This window comes from Haliotis rufescens, unplaced genomic scaffold, assembly GCF_023055435.1.
Source record: "Haliotis rufescens isolate VD_foot unplaced genomic scaffold, xgHalRufe1.0.p SCAF_39, whole genome shotgun sequence".
Taxonomy (NCBI): Eukaryota; Metazoa; Mollusca; class Gastropoda; order Lepetellida; family Haliotidae; genus Haliotis; species Haliotis rufescens.
Genome location: NW_025964101.1, coordinates 1,250,237 through 1,270,704, shown reverse-complemented (window position 1 = coordinate 1,270,704; position 20,468 = coordinate 1,250,237). Strand labels below are relative to the sequence as shown.

At 41.0% G+C, this 20,468-nt stretch overlaps 1 protein-coding gene across 4 annotated transcripts in view; it reads right to left on the bottom strand.

Annotated features, from left to right (window-relative positions):
- The window catches only part of LOC124147186 (FHF complex subunit HOOK interacting protein 2A-like), a 121,732-nt gene extending 104,335 nt beyond the window's left edge, over positions 1-17,397 (bottom strand). For all 4 annotated transcript variants that reach the window (XR_007218029.1, XR_007218030.1, XM_048381429.1 and 1 more), the window contains exons 1-7: positions 17,223-17,397; positions 15,538-15,616; positions 13,701-13,873; positions 11,113-11,217; positions 7,999-8,121; positions 7,568-7,693; positions 6,711-6,904 (exon numbers count right to left, since the gene is read on the bottom strand). Coding sequence is in view for 2 of the 4 variants with exons in the window: in XM_048381429.1 (XP_048237386.1) it covers positions 6,711-6,904; positions 7,568-7,693; positions 7,999-8,121; positions 11,113-11,217; positions 13,701-13,873; positions 15,538-15,616; positions 17,223-17,279 (857 nt within the window). In the remaining 2 variants the exon portion in view is untranslated. The remainder of the gene's footprint in view (positions 1-6,710; positions 6,905-7,567; positions 7,694-7,998; positions 8,122-11,112; positions 11,218-13,700; positions 13,874-15,537; positions 15,617-17,222) is intronic.
- Between the last annotated feature and the right edge of the window lie 3,071 nt (positions 17,398-20,468).

Sequence of the window (20,468 nt, the reverse complement as noted above, 5' to 3'; positions counted from 1 at the left end):
GTCGCTGTCCTGTGACCTTGATGACACCTAAGGTCATCTTCACATCACTGCCTGTCGCCCAAGCTCTTAGAAAAACATACTTTTGAGGTTTCTGAAGCCAAAGTGGGGAGGCAAGTCTAACGACGGGTGGGCCTTAAGCGTAGTAATGCAGGATAAGTATACAAATGTAAAAAATATTTAGATTTTACTAAATTTTTTACTTATCCTGCATTACTCCTTAATGCATCTGTATCGGACGGTTTGGAGGTGGGTCAACCTTCAGAATACAGAAACCTCAATAATTCACACCCTGCAATACGACCCCATTTGGTCGATAAACCGTGAAGCGGAAAAGTTCAGACAAAAACGCCATTACGGTAGGGTTGTTCAAAAATCAAAAACATTGAACATAGGAATTAAAGAGAAATTCCCTATACACGCTTAGTAATAAAGAAAATAATAGCTATTCAGCTAATTCTTTACTTACTGCGTCATAGAGCCGTCGCTGACAAACAAGATTGTCTAATATTCTTCCACTGGTGGCGACTGAGTGACTGCACATGGAAGTTGACTGGCTCTGTATAGGGCGAGTTCATTATTTGCGTCAGTGGTTGGCAATCTGCAGGATAACAACCAGAGGGCCAAACTTCGAACGTCTTTGACATCCTCGAGAGTCACAACGCGAAGGTTATGACTAACGAAAATATGTGTCGAATCTCCAGAAATATCCTTCCGTGATTGTTCCAAAACCACAATTGCCGTGTTGAGCCCTTGTAAGGCTGACACCTTGAGATCTTGAGGGTAATTCGCTCTCGGCGAGTTCCGTTTGATGATCTCGTAGGCCTGAAGGATTACTGCGCGTAACCATATAGATATGGTGTTTGCGATTATGCGACTAACTTCTGTCGTGGACGAACCACGCCTTGTCTTGGAGCGTCGAATGAAAACTCGAACTGCTCGCACCGAGCCCAGGAGAACTTCACCATGTACGATTCCCACAATAGTCGATATCGGTGGGATGGTGAAGAACGGTCGGGTTTGCCTGGTAGTAGATTTTAGCAATAAAATCCCAGCATAACCCTAGATGTCCTGTTCCGTGCGTCCCATGCTCAAAACGGATCCGGGTTGAGTCGACCACATGTAGTTCGCTCACCCGTACCGCCATTGCTAATGCCAAGAGAAAACCATTGTTTCCTTGGTGAGGTCCAAGCTCCTCACAGCGATAGCCCGTTCGCGGAGCTCTCTATACTATACCGAGAGTGTAACGAAGGTGTCACGCGCTGGGAAGGAGCTTGAAAATGAGGATGCAATGAGGGGCTCGAAGGGGGCCCTTGCAAACCTCGAAGTACCACGTTCAAGTCCCAATCAGGTGGCTGGAACTTGGCCTTCTGATCCTCAAACCTGAATGAGCATAATATGGCCTGTAGTTCCGTGACCTTAATCACACTGTGATTTTCCGGAAACGGCCAACACTAAGATAATTGCAGCCAATTACGTAGTAATGGTGCTACCTTCCAAGTGTTTTTGGGTACGCAATGTAGGAGGTATTCCTCTAGGAATTGTGACGCAATCGTAGGGTCTTGATTCTTTTCTTCCCTGTAAAAGGTCTCAAGTGATCCCCACTTGTCATCGTCGTCTCTGGGAGAGTAACGATGAACTAAAGCTATAGCTTTGCTGCCCGTGTCGAAATAACCCTTCGCACTTGAACGCCTTTTAAAGACGAACCATGCGTGCAGACGTTGGGTGAGGCAATTTTCTGTTGAGGGTGGATGAGTAGGTTGGACCACTGTGAGAGGGGAAGTGAATCGTTTTAGATTTTTCCGAGCTTGACGAACTACCCTCTCGCCGGTTACCATGGTGCGACCAAAGGAGAGATCGAGATACCTTGTCTCCTTGATCCCCTGTAGCACCTTGGAAGTAAAAGTGGTGGCAGAAGAGTTTTAGTTCTTTGCCCTTCCCAAGTGATACTGAACTGTCCACCGCCCAAGTCTGCGGATCCGGCAACGGGGAGATATACGTCATGAGTTGGTGGCCTAGGCAAGTAATAAACAAGTCAATGTTTGGTTGCCTGAATTCCTGAAGCAGTAACTGGAATGCTTCTGTGAGAAATTTCCACTCAGTGGGAGCCACCCTGTCTGGACGTGATAAAGTGTCGGCCAGTATGTTTCTACATCCGGGGATGTGCTGAACTATGAACCTTAATCACAGCCGATCCACTAGATGGAAGAAATCTGAATGTCCTTAGAAGTGGAGAGTGGGAGTGTGTTGTTCCCCGATTGCACAGGCACCACACCGCAGTGCTGTTGTCTGTGGATATAGCGAGTCGGGCTAACTGTAGTTGATTCTGCCAATGTGATATAGCCAGAATTAAAGCTTCCAACTCCAAGTTGTTTATGTGCCACTTCCATTGTGCGCCGGGCCATAGCCCTGAGCTTATCTGGTCTTGTAAGTGAAGACTCCACCCCTGAAAAGGGACGTCCACAAACAGGTGTGTATTCGGGGAAAATCCGAATAAACAGACTCCGCAGACATTCAGCGCCACAAATTGAGGCTCTAGCTTAGTTGGTAGAGTGATGGCCTTGAGTGGATCCTGACTCCTGATGTAACGGTTCAGGAAAAAAATTGAATTGGTCGCTGTTGTAAGCGGCCCATGCTAGTTAACTCCTGTGCCGAGGTGATTAACCCTAGCAACACTTGCCACTGGCGAAGTGTGTGTGGTTGGTGTAGAGTAGATGACAAAAGAAGTAGACACTTGTGCCATCTGTCCCTCGGTACAGATAGGATATCCTGGTCTGTCTTAAACAGGTCTCCTATGAACTGAAGTCAATAGGAAGGAGAATACTCCCGACTTCGCCTCGTTGATTGTCTATCCCAATTATTGACATGTGTTGATGATACAGTAGATCGCCCTCCATCTACGACTCGAACCAAGTGTTCGTCACGTGTAGATAGTTATTGGCTTCATTACTCCTGTAAATAGCCATAAGTGTCACTGACATGTCAAATGGGAAATACTACCATTGGTAGTGAACCCCAATGAACTGGACCTGAAAAGTCTACGGTTGGGATGGATAGTCGAGACTGATGAAGAATCAAACGTTCGTTGAACACAGAGATTGTGGATCATTCTCATCTTGTCTGGGTCCTTCATGAGTACCAGGTAGGTGTGAGGATAAAACCCCGGAGTAAAGACTGGGTTGTGAACCCACTCTACAGCTCTTCTTACCAACAGTATGTCTATGTTGGATTTTCCCAATCAAACTGTGGTCAACGGTGGGGTTAACTCTACCCTTATACGGACACCATGATATAGTGCGATAAGTACGAAATCGTCCTTGAGACTTGTCTCTGCCACTCCCTTTCTCAGTAAGGGAATGCTGGTCTTCCCTGAGAAACGCGCGTCTAGGCTTATAATTCCCTGACTTGGACTTTCCAAGCTTTTTGGGAACTTGACGTGCGTGTCTGCGATCTGTTCGTTGAACAGGGGAGTAGATGATCAAGGTTGACGTAATAGACTGCCCTTGAAACCAGCATCTCAGTTGGAAACGCTATAAAGTCTTGGGTGTAACGGTAATCACCGTCAGAACGGTCTCAAGATGAGTTTTCCTGTGGTCAAACTGACGCTGTAGGAAAAACACCATAGTTTGGAAGTGATCTAATCAGATAGGGTTATCCTCTAATAGATTCTGATCCACTGCAAACATTGACGATATTGGTCGCTTAAATCACGGAGCAAATGTGAGTTTTGGAGAAGGCTTCCTCCAATGACCTCGTGGTGTCCCTCTTATTTACCCTGTTATCAGGGGAGGGCGTTACTGACACGAGATGGTCTGCTTCCCAATCGGGTACATGTGCTAAGCTGATCATGTGCCGGTTACGTAACCGAGTACACTGTAAGCCTTGGGCTAACGTCATTGTAGAGATGATTGATACGCAGACGCTGCGCTCAGCGCAGGTCTGGAATGTTGGAACAGCGCTAAGCTGATCCTGCGTCACTGGCGTGATAGGAGCGCTTGGGTATCAGTCAGACGCTGCGCTCGGCGCAGGTCTATGCTGGATATGTTGGAACAGCGCTAAGCTGATCGTGCGTCACTGGCGTGATAGGAGCGCTTGGGTATCAGTCAGACGCTGCGCTCGGCGCAGGTCTATGCTGGATATGTTGGAACAGCGCTAAGCTGATCGTGCGCCGATTGCGTAATAGAAGTGCTTTGGTTGTAGTCAAGTGCTGCGCTCGGCGCAGATAAATCAGACACAAAGCTCAAAAGTATTGACTGGATCAAAGCTTGTGTCTAATCTACCCCCATCATAGCATCTCGATACGCTGGTGCTGTCGCCGACGTCACAGATTATCATACATGTATCTGGAAGTGTCCGGCGGCTGAAAAAATAGGAGCAGTTACGATACTCACAAAATCCTCCGGTATTGTTGATTTCGGTGGATGGTGTACTTCTGCAATCACAGTCGTCATAATACCTGCCGATAATAACGGTTGGGTGGTAATGACAGAACCATATGTCATTCGCTATTCTGCGATAGTGACATTCCTCTCGTCTCACGATGGAATAACTGCAAAATATGATTGTGAGTAATCTGCTTTTATATAGTAAACTCGTTGGATTAGAGATTTACATAAAAATTACCTTTTGAATTTTGGCGAGCACATCTACGTGCATGCCTATGACCGTGGATAAAGAGCTTTGGGCGATTATTCCACGACAATATGTACACCGAGCAAACATAATTATGTTACGCAATTAAACCATTGAAGAAATGGTACTGGAAGAATGCCGTAGAATTGAACAGTAATCTATCGGCAAAAATACGAATTGCAAGGGTATACAATATTTTTATATACGCAATTCAATGTAAACCAAGGCTATTTACATTTAGAGATTGGAGAGCACATCCGCGCGCAAACCAACCAATCGTGGATGATAATCTTGTAAGGTTTTTTCCACGACAATTAGTAAAATGCTCAAAGGTATGTTACGCAATGAAACCCTTGTTGATGAGATAATACTGGAAGAGTGCCGAAGAATTTGAACACTAATCTATCGGCAAATTTATGAGTTGCAAGGATATACAATATTTTTGTATGCGCAACCCAATGTAAACCAAGGGTATTTATATTTTCATTTAGGGTTTGGAGAGCACATCTGCGCGCAAACCAAACAACGTGGATGATAATCTTTGTAAGATTTTTCCCACGACAATTAATACCACGCTCAATCATAAGTTACACAATTACATATATATATGTATATTCAATGTCTGTACATATAGAGTAGGGAAAGGGCCACCTAAGTTGGATAACTTTTGCCCAATCCCGTTGACCATATATGTCAATAAAATATGTTTAAATTAAACACAATTACCCCATTGTTGATGAGGCGGTACTGGAAGAATGCCATAGAATTGAACAATAATCTATCGGCAAAAACTACGAGTTGCAAGAGTATACAATAGTTCATATACGCAACTCAATGTAAAACCAAAAATACCAACAAAAAACTATTTAATCGCATAAACATAGGTACGCAATAAAAGAATTGTTGATGAAGCGGGACTGGAAGAAAGCCGTAGATTTGATATTAATCTATCGGCAACCATATTTTTAACGAGTTGAAAAAGTATACAATAATTTTAGTATACGCAACTCACTGTTACGCCAAAGCTAGTAATATTTAAGAACATAAGAATATGTTATACATACGTAGCTGAGAATTGTAAACAATATGACTACCTTGGCAGGCAAACGATTGTAACACAATTCAAAATGGCGACGAACAACAATATATTTGGCGGGAAAAAAGACAAGCGTCTTTTCACGCCTAATTAATTCACATAAAACTACACAACATGGTGAAAGTAATATGAAAAGAATACATCACCCATCGCAGATCAATTTTTAAGATTGTAGACAAACTGAAGGTCTAAAATTAATCCAAAAGGAGAGCTCCGCTTGGACACGTCCTAGCTGTGCTGCGACAAGCAGTGATGTGAAGATGACCTTAGGTGTCATCAAGGTCACAGGACAGCGACGGAAGGCCACTGATTGGGACTTGAGAACAACAACTTTATTTCTTCACCCAGGACCTTCGCAGCGCTGTCCTTCTAGTTGTCGTAAGTAAGCAGTGAATGCATTAAGGAGTAATGCAGGATAAGTAAAAAATTATATGAACTGAAGCTTGTGAATTGCATTTTTGTGTTCCTAAGATACCTTAGTTGTAAAATATAATGAGAATTCAAAATGTGATTTTTTTCACCCATAACATCCATTATCTCATGGTCGGTCACATTTACTGAATAACAGTCTCCATTGGCCATTGACATGACGAATAGAGTTGATCCCTTTAATATTTAGCCCCCCCCCTCCCCTCTTGTTAAGAGTGAGTGAGAAGATTTTATGCTGCTTTTGACAATATTCCAGCAATATAATGACAGGGGACACCAGCAATGGGCTTCACACATTGTACCCAAGTGGGGAATCGGACACTTTGAAGCGATAGAAACAAACAGTTTTAGGCCACTTGTCCTTATTATGATAATATATAGCAAAACCCTTAAAAAGTGCATATTTCTACTAGTCCTTATGATACCTCAACTATTGGGCAGTTGGGCAAGGACTATAGGACCAGTGCCAATTTCTAAGGCTGCCCTTTGGCGCGATGAGCGAACGCTTTAACCACTGGGCTCCAATTCTTGTTTAGAAAACATAAATCTGACCTACCCCCACTTGGCATCCACAGAGTCGATGTCTGCTGGACTGATGACGGTGGGTAGGTCTTCGTACAGCTGACAGAGCCTCTCCGTGAGGTGTCCACAGAACTTGGTGTCTGCGACAATACACTTGGCGGCCGACTCCTCGGGGAGACTCACACACAGCATCAGACCTTCACATGCCTTCACCGAGATGCGCGCATCCTGGAGACAGCAGTGAATGAGTTAGGGTTAACACTGTCTTGAACAGTACAGATCACAGTTATGGCATGTCGCTTGATGTGGGAGGAAAGTTCAAAGTAATGCAGGTCTTAGATGTTGGCGATTACTTTGATGTAACCAACAAGTTTGTTTGTTGTTTAACGCCGCACTCAGCAATATTCAAGCTATATGACATCAGTCTGTAAATAATTGAGTCTGGACCAGACAATCCGGTGATTGACATCATGAGCATCAATCCACGCAATTGGGATACGATGATATGCATCAAATAAGTCAGTGAGCCTGACCACCTGATCCTGTTAGTCGCCTTTTACAGCAAGCATTGGTTGCTGAAGACCTGTTCTAACCCGGATCTTCATGGGTCTAGCCCACAAGTTTGTGTATGTTACTGGCAAACTTAGAAACATATTCAGAGCTAACCAGGATTTGAACCCACAATATGTATATAACTGAATATCACTTGGCAGTGGTCAGGGCAACAGGACAACAGGACTACTGGTCAACAAGGTCAAGTCAAGGTCAAGTAATGTTCATCCGGGTTTTATCTGATTACAAAATATACAAAATAATCACAAACAGCAAAAAGACTAAACATGTTAAATAGAAAATAATTCTAAGGCAATTTCACAATGACGATCTACTCACTGGACTAGACATGAGAGAGATGAGAGCATCCACAAGACAGAACTCCAGGTTGTTTGTGGCCGTCGGCTGAGACGACACCATCAGTGGTAGAGAAGGACGACCCTTGTCTTGAGACTTTCCTGGAGCCTGAATTTACAGCTCAAATAAAACAAGCATTCAAACATGAGTTAACAACTGTATACACAAAACATGGCCCACGTCATTGAAAATAACCATTCTGACAATTAATGGTACACAGATTTGTTTTTAGTTTGTTGTGTGTTTGTTTTTAACGCCACACTCAGCAATATTCCAGTTATATGACGGCGGTCTGTAAATAATCGAGTGTGGACCAGACAATCCAGTGATTGACATCGTGAGCATCGATCCAAGAAATTGAACATAGAAATTGACTGATGAAGTTAATTGCTTTTGTTTCCATGACAACTTACCTCAATAAAGAAGTTGACTAGGTATGGATCAGTCTTGATCTTGGCACAAACAGTACACAGAAACTCAATCTCCTCCTTCTCAGTGGGGGCAGCTCTCACTTCCCCGCAAGTCTTCACCAGGCGCTGGAACCAGAAGCCACAGGAGTCGTCACTAACTGACCTCTTACTCCAAAACAAGGAGTCGCAACTAGTTTATATGTGTGTAGGCATTTGGCCCATATTTATGGTCATATTTGTTTTTGTTGGACGATTCTATATCAACATGTAATTCTCGCGATCACGTGCACGGGAGCCTTGAGGTCAGACTGGTTCCATGTAAAAAATAATACCCGGCAATAGCGATCAGCTGCTTCGCTTAGGGTTATTATTATCTTAAATATGTTTAGTAAAAGCTGCATCTAAATTAACAAGATATTGGAATATATTATTCCTGATAAAAAAATAGTTTCAGATACAACTTTTGCCAATCCTTGCATTAAAATACTGTAAAGTTATATCATTTGGTGTGTCTTGACCGAATCACCGGTAGATTCCAAGAAAACGTGTGTACAGCTGATTGCTGTGTCCGGCTTAGTTTACGAGAAAATACACAAGGTAATCTTAATCCCTGGATATAAAACAATGCCTAGCTGAACAAAAAATACAATTTAAACGGTAAATCAACATGATTGGTGATTTTTTATCTCAAATTTCGAATTTGTACTGACGAAGTTTCTCATCACCAGTTCGTTTGCCGGACTTCGCTGAAGGGGTACGGTGTAATTTTTTTCTGTGCATAATATTCAAATTTCTTTTTTTCCAAAATATTGAACCTGCTAGAGGGGGGTGCGCATTATACACGCGTGCACACTATACTCAAGAAAAAACGGTACAAGGAATGCAATGCCAATAGTACAATGTGTAACACATTTCATGGATTTTACGATGTCATGTCTTTTTTCTATGCATAATAAATATAATATTACGTTTTAGTAAATCATCCTGAGTTGTACACAACAAACTTGTGAATTTCTATATAGTTGGAAATGTCCAACAAATTCTGGCAAATAAACTTATGTAGTTCAATATAATGTGTACAGATCAATAAGAAATGATATTAATCTTCAACAGACATATTGCAAACAGGACGCATACGTAAGCATGATTCAACAGATTGCCATCTACCCTCGTTCTGTCGTAAAGGTAAAACATTACATCTTAATTTGATAAAAACATGTACATTTTTACTATTGTAAATACTCAAATATCTTTCAGGTTGAAAAACATATCGGGTTCTACTTTTGAGTGTTGACATCCAGTTCTGATGAAATTCATCTACAAGACATGTTTTAACTACCCCAATGAAAGCTATATTGTCCACATCAGACCGGTTTAACCATACCATGCGAAAATAAAATGTTACAAACAGATGCTACCCAAGTATTATGACCAATGTTGTCTAAATACATCAACATGTTAAATGCTTTTCGTGCATTCTGGTTAATTTTAACCAATACTTTATAATACCGACCTGTGCATTGTCATAAAGGGGATAGCCACAACATTCACCATAGACAATGGCATTTGGAGTTTGATTTCCCACTTTTAAAAAAACATTTACATGCCAAAAGATGAACTCGTTCTCATTGATCATACCGCTGGTAACCCCATACTTCTGACCCATATAAAAGTATTGGTAATACCCGTGTATCAAATATTTTTTAAATATACTTTTGGGTCAATCATTCCTGTTTTATTTAAAATCATATTTATTTCCATCAAAGTCTGTTTTCCATGATTTGCTAGATCAGCACTTTGTCATCTTGAAAGTTGAAGAAAATATTACACCTAAGTACTTAAACTATGGGCAGGGGGGTGTCTCTGAATGTCCATTTCTCCTTGGAAGATAGGATGCCTCCCCTTCTGAAAACAACTACGTTTGATTTTTGTATGTTAACAGTTAATCCCCATGTATCTGAAAAAACCCAATAGATTCTGAGACAAGGATGACATCATCTGCAAATAACAGTAACAAAATTTCAAAAATTTCTGGAAATAATTGTATGCCATGTTTACCATGTTCATGTATAACTTTTGATAGTTCTCCTATAAATAGAGAAAATAGCAAAGGGCTAAGTATGCAACCTTAGCATACACCATTTGGACAGTCAAAGAAATCGGTATATGAGGAATTAACAGAAGACTTTTAGGGCTGATGACATTTTTCCACCTAGGCCATTCATTACAATACAAACAGTACCATAGTTTATTTCTTTTTACATAGTCGAAGGCTTTCTTCAAGTCTTTAAATGCAACTTATAGTTTTTCCTCTTTCTAATCAAACACTTTTCTATAATAGAGTGTAAAGTAAAAATGTGATCGATGGTGGAATACCCAGATTTGAAACCTGCCTGCGACTCTGGTATTTGGTATTCTGGTACTCTGATAGTGAACTTTCAAATCAGCCAATCAGCTTCTAAGTTCTTGGTATGAGGGAGCCACGCATTCGAAGCAGCATATCTGATTTCTGTATATGTAAAAGGAACCAAACAGCCAGTTCTAAATGTAAATAATAAAGAATATCATTATACTGTTGATGATTTATACACCCTGTTTTTTCTAAGTGTCATGGCATCACCACCCACAAGGGAGTACCAACCAAGGAATAATTGTGTTCCGTGTGGGTTTTCTTGTCTAAACCAAATTTCACAATCAAGGTGGCAAAGAAATGAAACCAAATTGTTTTTGAAAGCAGATATCCAATAGGCACAAAGTCCCATTTGAATCTGTACTTTACTAAGAAAGTGTTATCCCAAATATAACATTTGTTACATTTGGCCACTTTCTATATGGCATTGTGTATGCAAAGCTTTCGGCCATGGGAACCGTGCCAATTTACACTTGTCAGAGGGGTACACAAAGTATGTGATCTAGACTACCAGTGGTCGGACTTTCATTTTGTGTAAGCCTCGCTAGCCAGGAGGGTTAGATCACTGACTGTGTGCTGGCAATTAGGTGCCTCACTTTGGGAGTGTCAACCCAAAAATGTACTTGAACCTATGCTTTACTAAGAAAGTGTGATCCCAAATATAACATATGTGGAAGAAACATATCCCCAAGTCAATGCCTGTCTACCTGCACAGCTCTGTGTACGTTGATGTGCGGCAGGAGCGGGTGCTTGATGCGTGACAACATCTTGGTGAAGAAGCTGAGGATGATCTGCTTCATCCCAGGCGGGTGCTGGAAGAGTCAACAAGATGGTAATAGCGTGGGATATTGCCGACAAGCATGACATACTCATATCCCCTGCCTACCACCATTGGCAGTCAAAGTTGTTGCCATGGAAACTCAAAACAATAAAAAAAATTAAAATCCCACACTATCAAGTCACCAGATCACCAATAGACCTGTCAATGTGTCAAGTTTGGTTGAGATATCTCTCATATTTTTTTAATTCTGCTCTGGAAAGGAAACGTGGCGGATGGACAGCATATCCCCTTCCACTTCACAGTGGGGGATAATGATTCAGATCACAGACGAGTGTGTACACATACAGCAGCACAAAGGATGAAGCAGGGCTTAATTTAGCTGATAAACACACACCAGTGCAACCTATTATTGAAAAGTGCAACCTAATATTTATGTCTACATGCACCAAGTGCATGTAGTATTAAAATTTGAGTCTGACTTACCCTTACTTTTCAACCCGCCAATGTTTTTTGAACTCACTCAGTACCTTTAATCTCTATGTTCCATACCACACCACTATCCCGTGTGTGTAATTTGTCATGCTTTGTTGGGCTTGTCATCAAAGTGTGGGTACTTCAAGATTATGCACACAGGTTCCTTTCACTTTTTACACCAATATGTCATTAATTTACGTAAAATCGTGATACAGTCGTTACAGTCGTCGATATTATTTATTTCGACTCGTTTATGCATGTATGTTTCGACTTTAATAAATTTATGGGACCAGGGTGAAACCTGGTTTGGTCTGGTGCAACTCAGATTTTTCTGAACATACACCTGGTGCAAGTTAAATCAAGTTCCGTAAATGGAGCCCTGCTAAGGTCCAACAGCCCTTACCTAGCAACATACTGACATAATGAACAATACTCACAAGTTGCCTAGGTGATAAAACACCATCACGTGCTGCACATAGCCATGTTTGTATTCGTGTATCTTCTGAGATATCACAATGTTTTTACGAACTACAATTTGACATTTGGCAAGCAGCTTCAATATGACTATAATAATATACTACACTTATACCATGTATACCACAGAACAAGCCGACCCTCATCAGCTGGCCCCCGACTTCATGGTCATACAGCGCATACTTTAGGGATGTAACGTCAAACAGATGTAACCATGGTTTTCCTAGAGATACATTTTGTCCAATGTGGTATTTCTTGACATGACCACTGGACCATGGAGGCAGTCGTTTCAAAAAGGCAGACTGTACCTATATAAAAGTGACAAGAGGGCGATTGGAGGCCTTTCTGGATCTAAGTTATTCTTATCTACTTGCCAAGTCCGTTTGGATACCTATTTGAAAACACCAAATTCCTGCCAGTTTCCAAACCTATTCTGGATTACAGAGCAGAGATAGGCCTCTTTCAAGGCAATCGACTAACAATTTCTTCCACACCTGTGAGTGCACAAACGTTAATTCTACCACTTGTTACTTATCATGCTTGGTGCTGCTGTCACTTTTTTACCCATAGTACTGCCCTTTTGATGCTGAACCTAAAACTGTGTGATTAACTATAACTTATTGATTATCCAGTCAACTTTTGTGAGTCATTTACTGATTTCACAATTTATTTCAAATTTCTGGGTTGATCTTTGTGTATGAATTTGGAAATAGACCCATAGCAATGTCATCATGTTTATCCAACATGTACATCAATCCATATTAGATAAATAAATTCTTCTTACATTCATCATGTTAATAGGTATTCTAACATTGCATTCAGTGCAATAATGTACAAGATATAAATAAGGCCTCTTCCTCTTTAATGGAGGGGGGCATGGGTGGCCCAGTCGTCAAAGGTGCCACAATTCACTGTGCAGAGTTGCATCCCTTGGGCACGCCAGAAACCTATGATTGTGGGTTCAAATCCCAGTTCGCCCCAATTATGTTTCTAGGTTTGTCAGAACTATACCCCTGCTCGTGGGTTTAACCGTGGTAAACGTCTAAGACCTGCATCACTTGGGGCTTTCCTCCCACATTAAGCTGACACACCGTGATTTGACTGGAATACTGTTTAAAGCGGCGTTAAACACAACTCACTCACTCCTCTTCAATGGTCCTTTTGTCAGTGAAACACAATGTGTCAAGTCATCTCTACAAAGTCACAATGTGTCATAACTAAATTTAATTTGGATATTTATCATTCCTATTTGGGAATTTTTACTGAATATCGCCTCTGTGCATCATCGTTTTAAAAAAAAATTACAATAGATTTATAACCCTACAAGACAGTGGGGCAGGTGACCCATAACAGTTCTCCGTCCATCTTCAAAGTTGAAGAAACAATGCAAACAATTACTTGAGAATGTACAAGGAGTTAGAATAAAACTGCATACATAAGTAGTCTTAAAATTATCAGCCAGACAGTCGGGCAGGTGGAATAAAATTTCATGCAGCCCGACAGAAAAGTTATCAAAGGCAGTTATTTCAGACATTGCTCTTGATAAATCCCTTCGTCTGTACTTACATCCGTCCTGCCGAGCGTGTAGAGTGTCTCCATCAGCTTGTGCTGCAGGACGTACTCCAGACACGGGCCTGTGGTGCCGCTCTCCAGGGACAGCCCCTCCTCCTCGTACAGGATCCGCATCATCTGGTCCAGGTGCCCTGGTATCTGGGTCTGCTCCACATGCCCGCGCTCACCTACACACATTCCGGAGCACCTTTAGAATACAGTACCACAACTTCTCGTGAGGACGGTCTCTGCCGTAGGTCACATGTCTCAAAGACAAGCAACCAGTTTTTGTGAGAATCCGTCGGACGCAAACTCACAACCTTCGGATTGTTAGCCCGACAGCTAACCGACTGAGCTACGTCCACACTGTGAAACAAAGTGCAAATTTACCTAGTCATGCCTACGACGTTACGGAACTGAACGAAAAGGGTCGAATAGGTGACAGACCCTTACGAAGGTTAGGGGTAGGCATGGTGTCTCATGACTTTAGTCTATCGACACTTACAAATGATCCCGATGCAATTTGGCACACTCGTCCCATTCCGTAATCTACAAGATACCGGGTGGTGAGGAATGATCCAATATGGCGCGAACTGAAAACAGATCCAGGCTTCAGATGTCAGACGTCGAACTCGCGAGTACGCATGAATGACGTGTAATTTAATAAGTCGGCTGGTGGATTTTCTGACAGGGTATTGTCACGTGTTTGAAATGTTTGTGGTACTGTATTCTAAAGGTAGGCCAACATTCCACATGCTCTCAACACTGTCACCGACATCTTATCTGAGGTCATTCTGTCATGATCTTAGATAATGTGAGAGATAAGGGTGTGCGGTATTACAGGTATATCGCTAATTCGAGGTTCATTCTTTCCATGATACATATCATTATATCATTTTTTGAAGCTCAATATATTGGGTGATTACAAATAACGATCTTTATCATGTGTTAAATGTTATACACTTGGCAAATGCCTTCATTGCCCCGGAGAACCAAAATGGCTGTGTATTTATTGACTGAGTAAATGCCATGTTGTACCAGCATCTTGTTTTGTTCCATTTGTGAACTTCAGTTCATACCTTAACGTACCAAGTTGCTTTTGAATTCAAAATTTAGAATTATACAATATATCATGATACGTTTCGCAATTAGGTCTTGTGCATCCCGAAATATTGTGATATTCTTTAAATGTCCAATACCATCTCAAGTAAGAGAAAAGTTGATTATGGCGCGAAAACATGAACTAGAATAGAATGCAATCAAGGGTGGCAGTAAATAGAATCAAGAGACAAAAACAAATAATTAACAATACACATAGATATAAGAATAATTCTAATATACTCAATGCCAAAAGAAATGCGAATACCATACATGTTGGTTAATATATGAAGAATTACTCATATACAAGAGATATTAAATTGGTTCGATGAACAAACTAACATACTGTTAAAATGTGTGGACCGATTCTCATGAACGCATCACATGTGACGTCGTAGATCCATGACTAGAGATGCAGGATTAGCGTGTAAAGTTTGAAAATTATGTGCAGCATATTGTGATAAGAACAAAGACAATCTGTGGTAACACTTGACAGATTGTTAGTTCCGTGTTTAGGTCGTACACATTGGAAACATCTCTTCTTATCGAACATACTTCTCTATATGTTTCTATGGTTCACGTTTCTTTTGGCAGCAAGTATATTAATTGTGTTTAAAATGTTGGAAATATCTTACAACATGTACGAGAAAGACAGGGGACAAAGCTTGAATAAATGCTGGTTCTCCAGAAACATTACTCAACACGATGTAACAAGCCGACAGATATTTAGGACAAGAATGCGGACTGTACTGACCTTTGTTATCGACGAAGTAGCTGGTGACGGCCTTCCAGTGATGGATGAACTCCTCCTGCAGGGACAAGTTCGGAGCAAACTGCAAACAACAACATCAACATCATCACATGACTCTAGCCAATCTCATCCTTCTTCTCTGATCCTTTCACATCACATCAATGTATGACACTAGATACATGGGACACTGGTGCAGCTTAGTCATATAAGCCCGAGCCGTGATATTGCCGGAATATTGCTAAAGTAGTGTAAAACCATGCTCACTCACTCATATAAGATTGTTTAGGATGTCTGAGCAGATTCTGTTTGATCCCAAATCCAAAGATACGGAAGCTCACCTTGTTTAGATGACTAAACACTTGAGAGACAATCTGCTCAAAAATTTCATATCATTTACAAAGTTTACTAGTGTGTCATTATTGAATTCAGGCACAAACATTTTAAACAGTTTCTGATTTTTCTCAAATGACTTACGTAAGCATGGTAAGTAGTAGAATTTTAACATGTTTGTCTCTTTCATAAATATAGATGATAAGCAACATGAGAGAAGCATAGAGCAACATGCATGGTGTCATGCTTGTTTCTTATCATGCTTATTTGACTCAAAGTGAGTTTAGAAATGCAGGATTTATTCTAACAATGCTAAACCAGTTCTGGATAAGTTTGGATTCTGACAAACTATTGGCACCAAATGACAGGGGTAGATTCTTGTACACTGGTCTGGAGTGGGGAAGGTCTTTGTATACAGAACAGTACTCATGTAGCATTTTGAGGGTATTTTAATGTCTTAACTTGGTTTCTTTGTATATATCTATTTTACAATTATTGGATGTAACATGGTGTTTTATATTTTATGGTTTAAAGGTAAAATAAGAATAAAAATAAAGTAAACGTCTGTACATTATAAAACACTGACCCACTACAACAATATTTGGAGAATGATTCCTTCCTGTTCGTACATCTGACAGAAAGGCATCTAAAGTGCATGTGCTGTATATCTAACGTAGATCAGTTGGATGGAACCAGTGGAAAATTCAAACACTAAACAATGCAGAGCCGTATTCTTACTGACAGGCATCTGAAGTCCTGTTTGTAGCTGTATGTCATAACGGATCAGACAATTTGGTCATAATGGCTCCTTTTGTCTCATCAAACTGGACGCCTATCAGTCAAAACGGACCGGTGGAATATCAAATAATTTGCTGCTGATCAAACTGGAAAGCCTGCCTATCTCCCTTGACGGTAGCTTGAAAGTAGTATTTCAATACAGGGACAACCAAAATAATACTTGTCGTTGTACACAGGTTTCAGTGACAAGTGTTTGGCTTTACAATCATTAGCAGCATACGTACGATTTATGTGCGAAAGTAATCTATTCAACAATAAAGATCTCGTCTACTGATCCAGATAACAACAGAAACACAGCCAAATTACCCGCGTACTTCATCTGTCAAAATATCATATTAATGACTTGAGTTCATTTTACAGTCTTTCAGTGCCACATTTACAACGGGCTTTAAAATCGTGGATTACTCATTGCATAGCCAGCCTGATACAGGCTAATACTTGTAATTCAAGTTAAGTAGCCCAATCTGCGCCCCTGCTAGATTGGTAAATGGGTATCAGCTGTGCCTATGTCATTGTTCATATTTGACTTAAAAAAACAAGAACAGCTGACGAACGCGTACCGAGTCCACGGCATGCTGTATAAGAGTGGTAAATTTGGTGAACATTTTCTTCTGCATTTGGGTCGGTCGTAGCTGGAAATCTTCGGAAATTAAGACAATTCTTCTACACACTTGTCATTCTCAGTGAACGGAAAAATCAAAACATTGAAACTGGGTGTAGAAGATAACTTCCTGTTTAGACCGGAACCACGTGTGAAACAGTATTCTCCATACGACTTATTAGAAATGTAAAGCGGCGTAGCCTTATGATTCTCGGGCGGTCGTCCTAAGTCCAAAAGGTGAAGGTGACTGGTTACAATACCATTTTAGTGTATTTATGTTACATCACCAGAACGACAAATCTCCTCACCACCCAGACATATGTACGCGATGATATCATCGGAGACCTATAGAGGGACGGTGTACGAAATCGTCAGTATGTCGTGCACTCGGCGTCGTTCGTCAGCTGATCGTGTTTTTTGTTACTTGACAATAATAAAATTAACGACACAGATGGGTACTCAAGTATGTAGATGCATTGAACGAAATCGTCACTATATATACAATACTGTGAAGATTTCGCACATACATCTAAACAGTCGGGTAGCCCTGAACAAATAATATATTTATAAACATCACCTGCTATTCTATAATAGAAATAACGTCACACAAGCATATTGTCTTTGTTGTTTTACACCGCACTCAGCAATATTCCACCAATATAACGGCGGTCTGCAAATAATATAATTTTGAACGGACAATCCAGTGATCTATTTTGTGAGCTATTATCCCTGCCCTCGGTAACTAGCATAATATGTTATAGTAAACCAGGAAAGTAGCATAAGCCATAACAAATAGTGAGTATGGTTTTACGCCGCTTTTAGCAATATTCAAGCAATATCACCGCTGGGGACACCAGAAATGTGCTTCAGGCATTGTACCTATGTCGGGAATCGAACCCGGGTCTTTGGCGTGGCGAGCGAACGCTTTAACCACTAGGCTACCCGGAATATTGCTGAAAGGGTGTTTAACAACAAACAAAGCTGATAAGTGATAAATACAAAATATCATAATTCCCTCGGGTAAATTAACGTACCTTTACCCTATATGATAAAGTTCAGAGGTGGTGCTCTCAGTTGATGTGAGGCGAGAAATGCCGACAGAAGAATAGGTCTTCAGCATGTGCAGCCCATGCTTGCAGTAAAAGGTGACTAACGGGATCGGGTGGTCAGGCTCGCTGACTTTGTTGATGCATGTATACCAATTGCATGGATCGATGCTCATGATGTCAGTCACTGGATTGTGTGGTCCAGACTCGATTATGTAGACCGACGTGATATAACTGGAATAGTGCTGAGTGCGGCGTTAAACAACAAATAAACAAACAAACAAACAAACAAACCAGATTATTGATATTCATAACATGCAGAGATCATTCAGAAACAAGGAAACCCAAGGTCACCAGGTGGCGCCACAGACCAGGAACTGCGACCTTCATAAAAGAAGTAGCTGAATGACCCAATCCGACTGCAGAGCAGTGTTCGAAACAATCGCCTGCCCGTAGGACCGTGGCAAGTAGATTTCGTGTTGGGCACGTAGTTTCAAAGGTGTAACCATGGCGGCCTCATGGCCTGCAGTAAATTTACGTGTGTATTTATTTGTCACAGAAAGCTGCAATATTTTGAATGAGTGCCTAAAGAGTTTAGTAACTTCTAAAGTCTTTGGCCCCTGATGACAGCCTAGCAATATTCAAACACTGCTGCAGAGACTAGGTAACCTTTGATTCAAGTTGTGCAAGCATGTAAGGGAGTATCTTTCAAATGATTAGGTATAGATTATTAACCTAATATTTAGCTTAACGTAATACAATAATGTTTTAATACCCCAACTTAATACTATATAAAACCACACTGCTACAATAATACACAGTACGCTACAGTTATAACGAACTGTAAGAGACCACTAACTGTAGTTCGTTATAACCGTAGTTCGTTGTAAACGTATATAACATAATTACAGCAAATGGACGGGACTAAAAAAAGTTCTTAAATCTGTCAGTTCGTTACAAGCGTGTTCCTTATAAACGTAGTTTACTGTATACTCAAAAGAAGTGAAAAAAACACCCGAATCTTTCATATTATTATAATTAACCTGTCGTGCTAAATGGCTACGACTTGTCACTATTGGCGTTCTTCCCACGCCCTTCCTATTCAAAGCAGCGTTACCCCAAACAGTGACCCCGCTGGCATCCCGAGCCAGTAGAGGTCGCCAACATGATGTTGGTCGGAAGAGGAGACTAAATATTTCGGTTGGTCTGGCTCGGTGACTTGGTTGATTGCCTGTCATCGTTTTGTTTGTTTGTTGTTTAACGCCGCACTCAGCACCATTCCTGTTATATGACGTCGGTCTGTAAATAATCGAGTCTGGACCAGACAATCCAGTGATTGACATCATGAGCATCGATCCACGCAATTGAGATATGATGACATGTATCAACCAAGTCAGCGAGCCTCTTACAACAAGCATAGTCGCCTTTTACGGCAAGCATGGGTTGCTGAGACCTATTCTACTCCGGATCTTCACGGGTTGCGTGTCATATTACCCCGACGGCCTGGATCTGCTCACTATATCAATCATTGGGTTGTCTGTTCCAGACTTGATTATTTACATGTCGCTGTCGTATAGCTGGAATATTGTTCGGCGTTAAACAACAATCAAGCAACCAAGCCAGGGAGTACAGATTCTCCGAGCGAAGTCGCATATTCACTCGTAAGCGGATTTCGGGTCGTGCGCGGCTGTATAGAGATTGTACGCACGCTTCAAAGAATATGCAGGGTTCAGGAAAACTAGAGGTTGATCAATGATGCTGTTGTCCATGTTCCACGCCGTCGGGACGCCGTGACACACAACCAGCCAAGTAACATCCCATTTAGCCTTCTCTTTTATACAGATTCATTGTGTCGGTTAACGACCAGTTTATACACAAGGTATGCAGAACCAACTGACCGGGTTATGTCCATCCCATGATCAACCGCCTCGAGTTGCAACTGGCATATTGTGGACTGACTCACTCACTCACTCACTTTGTTTGGTTGTTGTAAAGCATATTGTGAAGTATATTGTAAAGTCTATTGTAAAGTCTTTTGTAAGTTTGTTGTGAATTTGTTGTAAAGTCAGTTAAGTTTGTTTTAAAGTTTATTGTAAAGTTTGTTGTGAAGTTTATTGTAAAGTTTGTTGTGAAGTTTATTGTAAAGTCTGTTAAGTGTA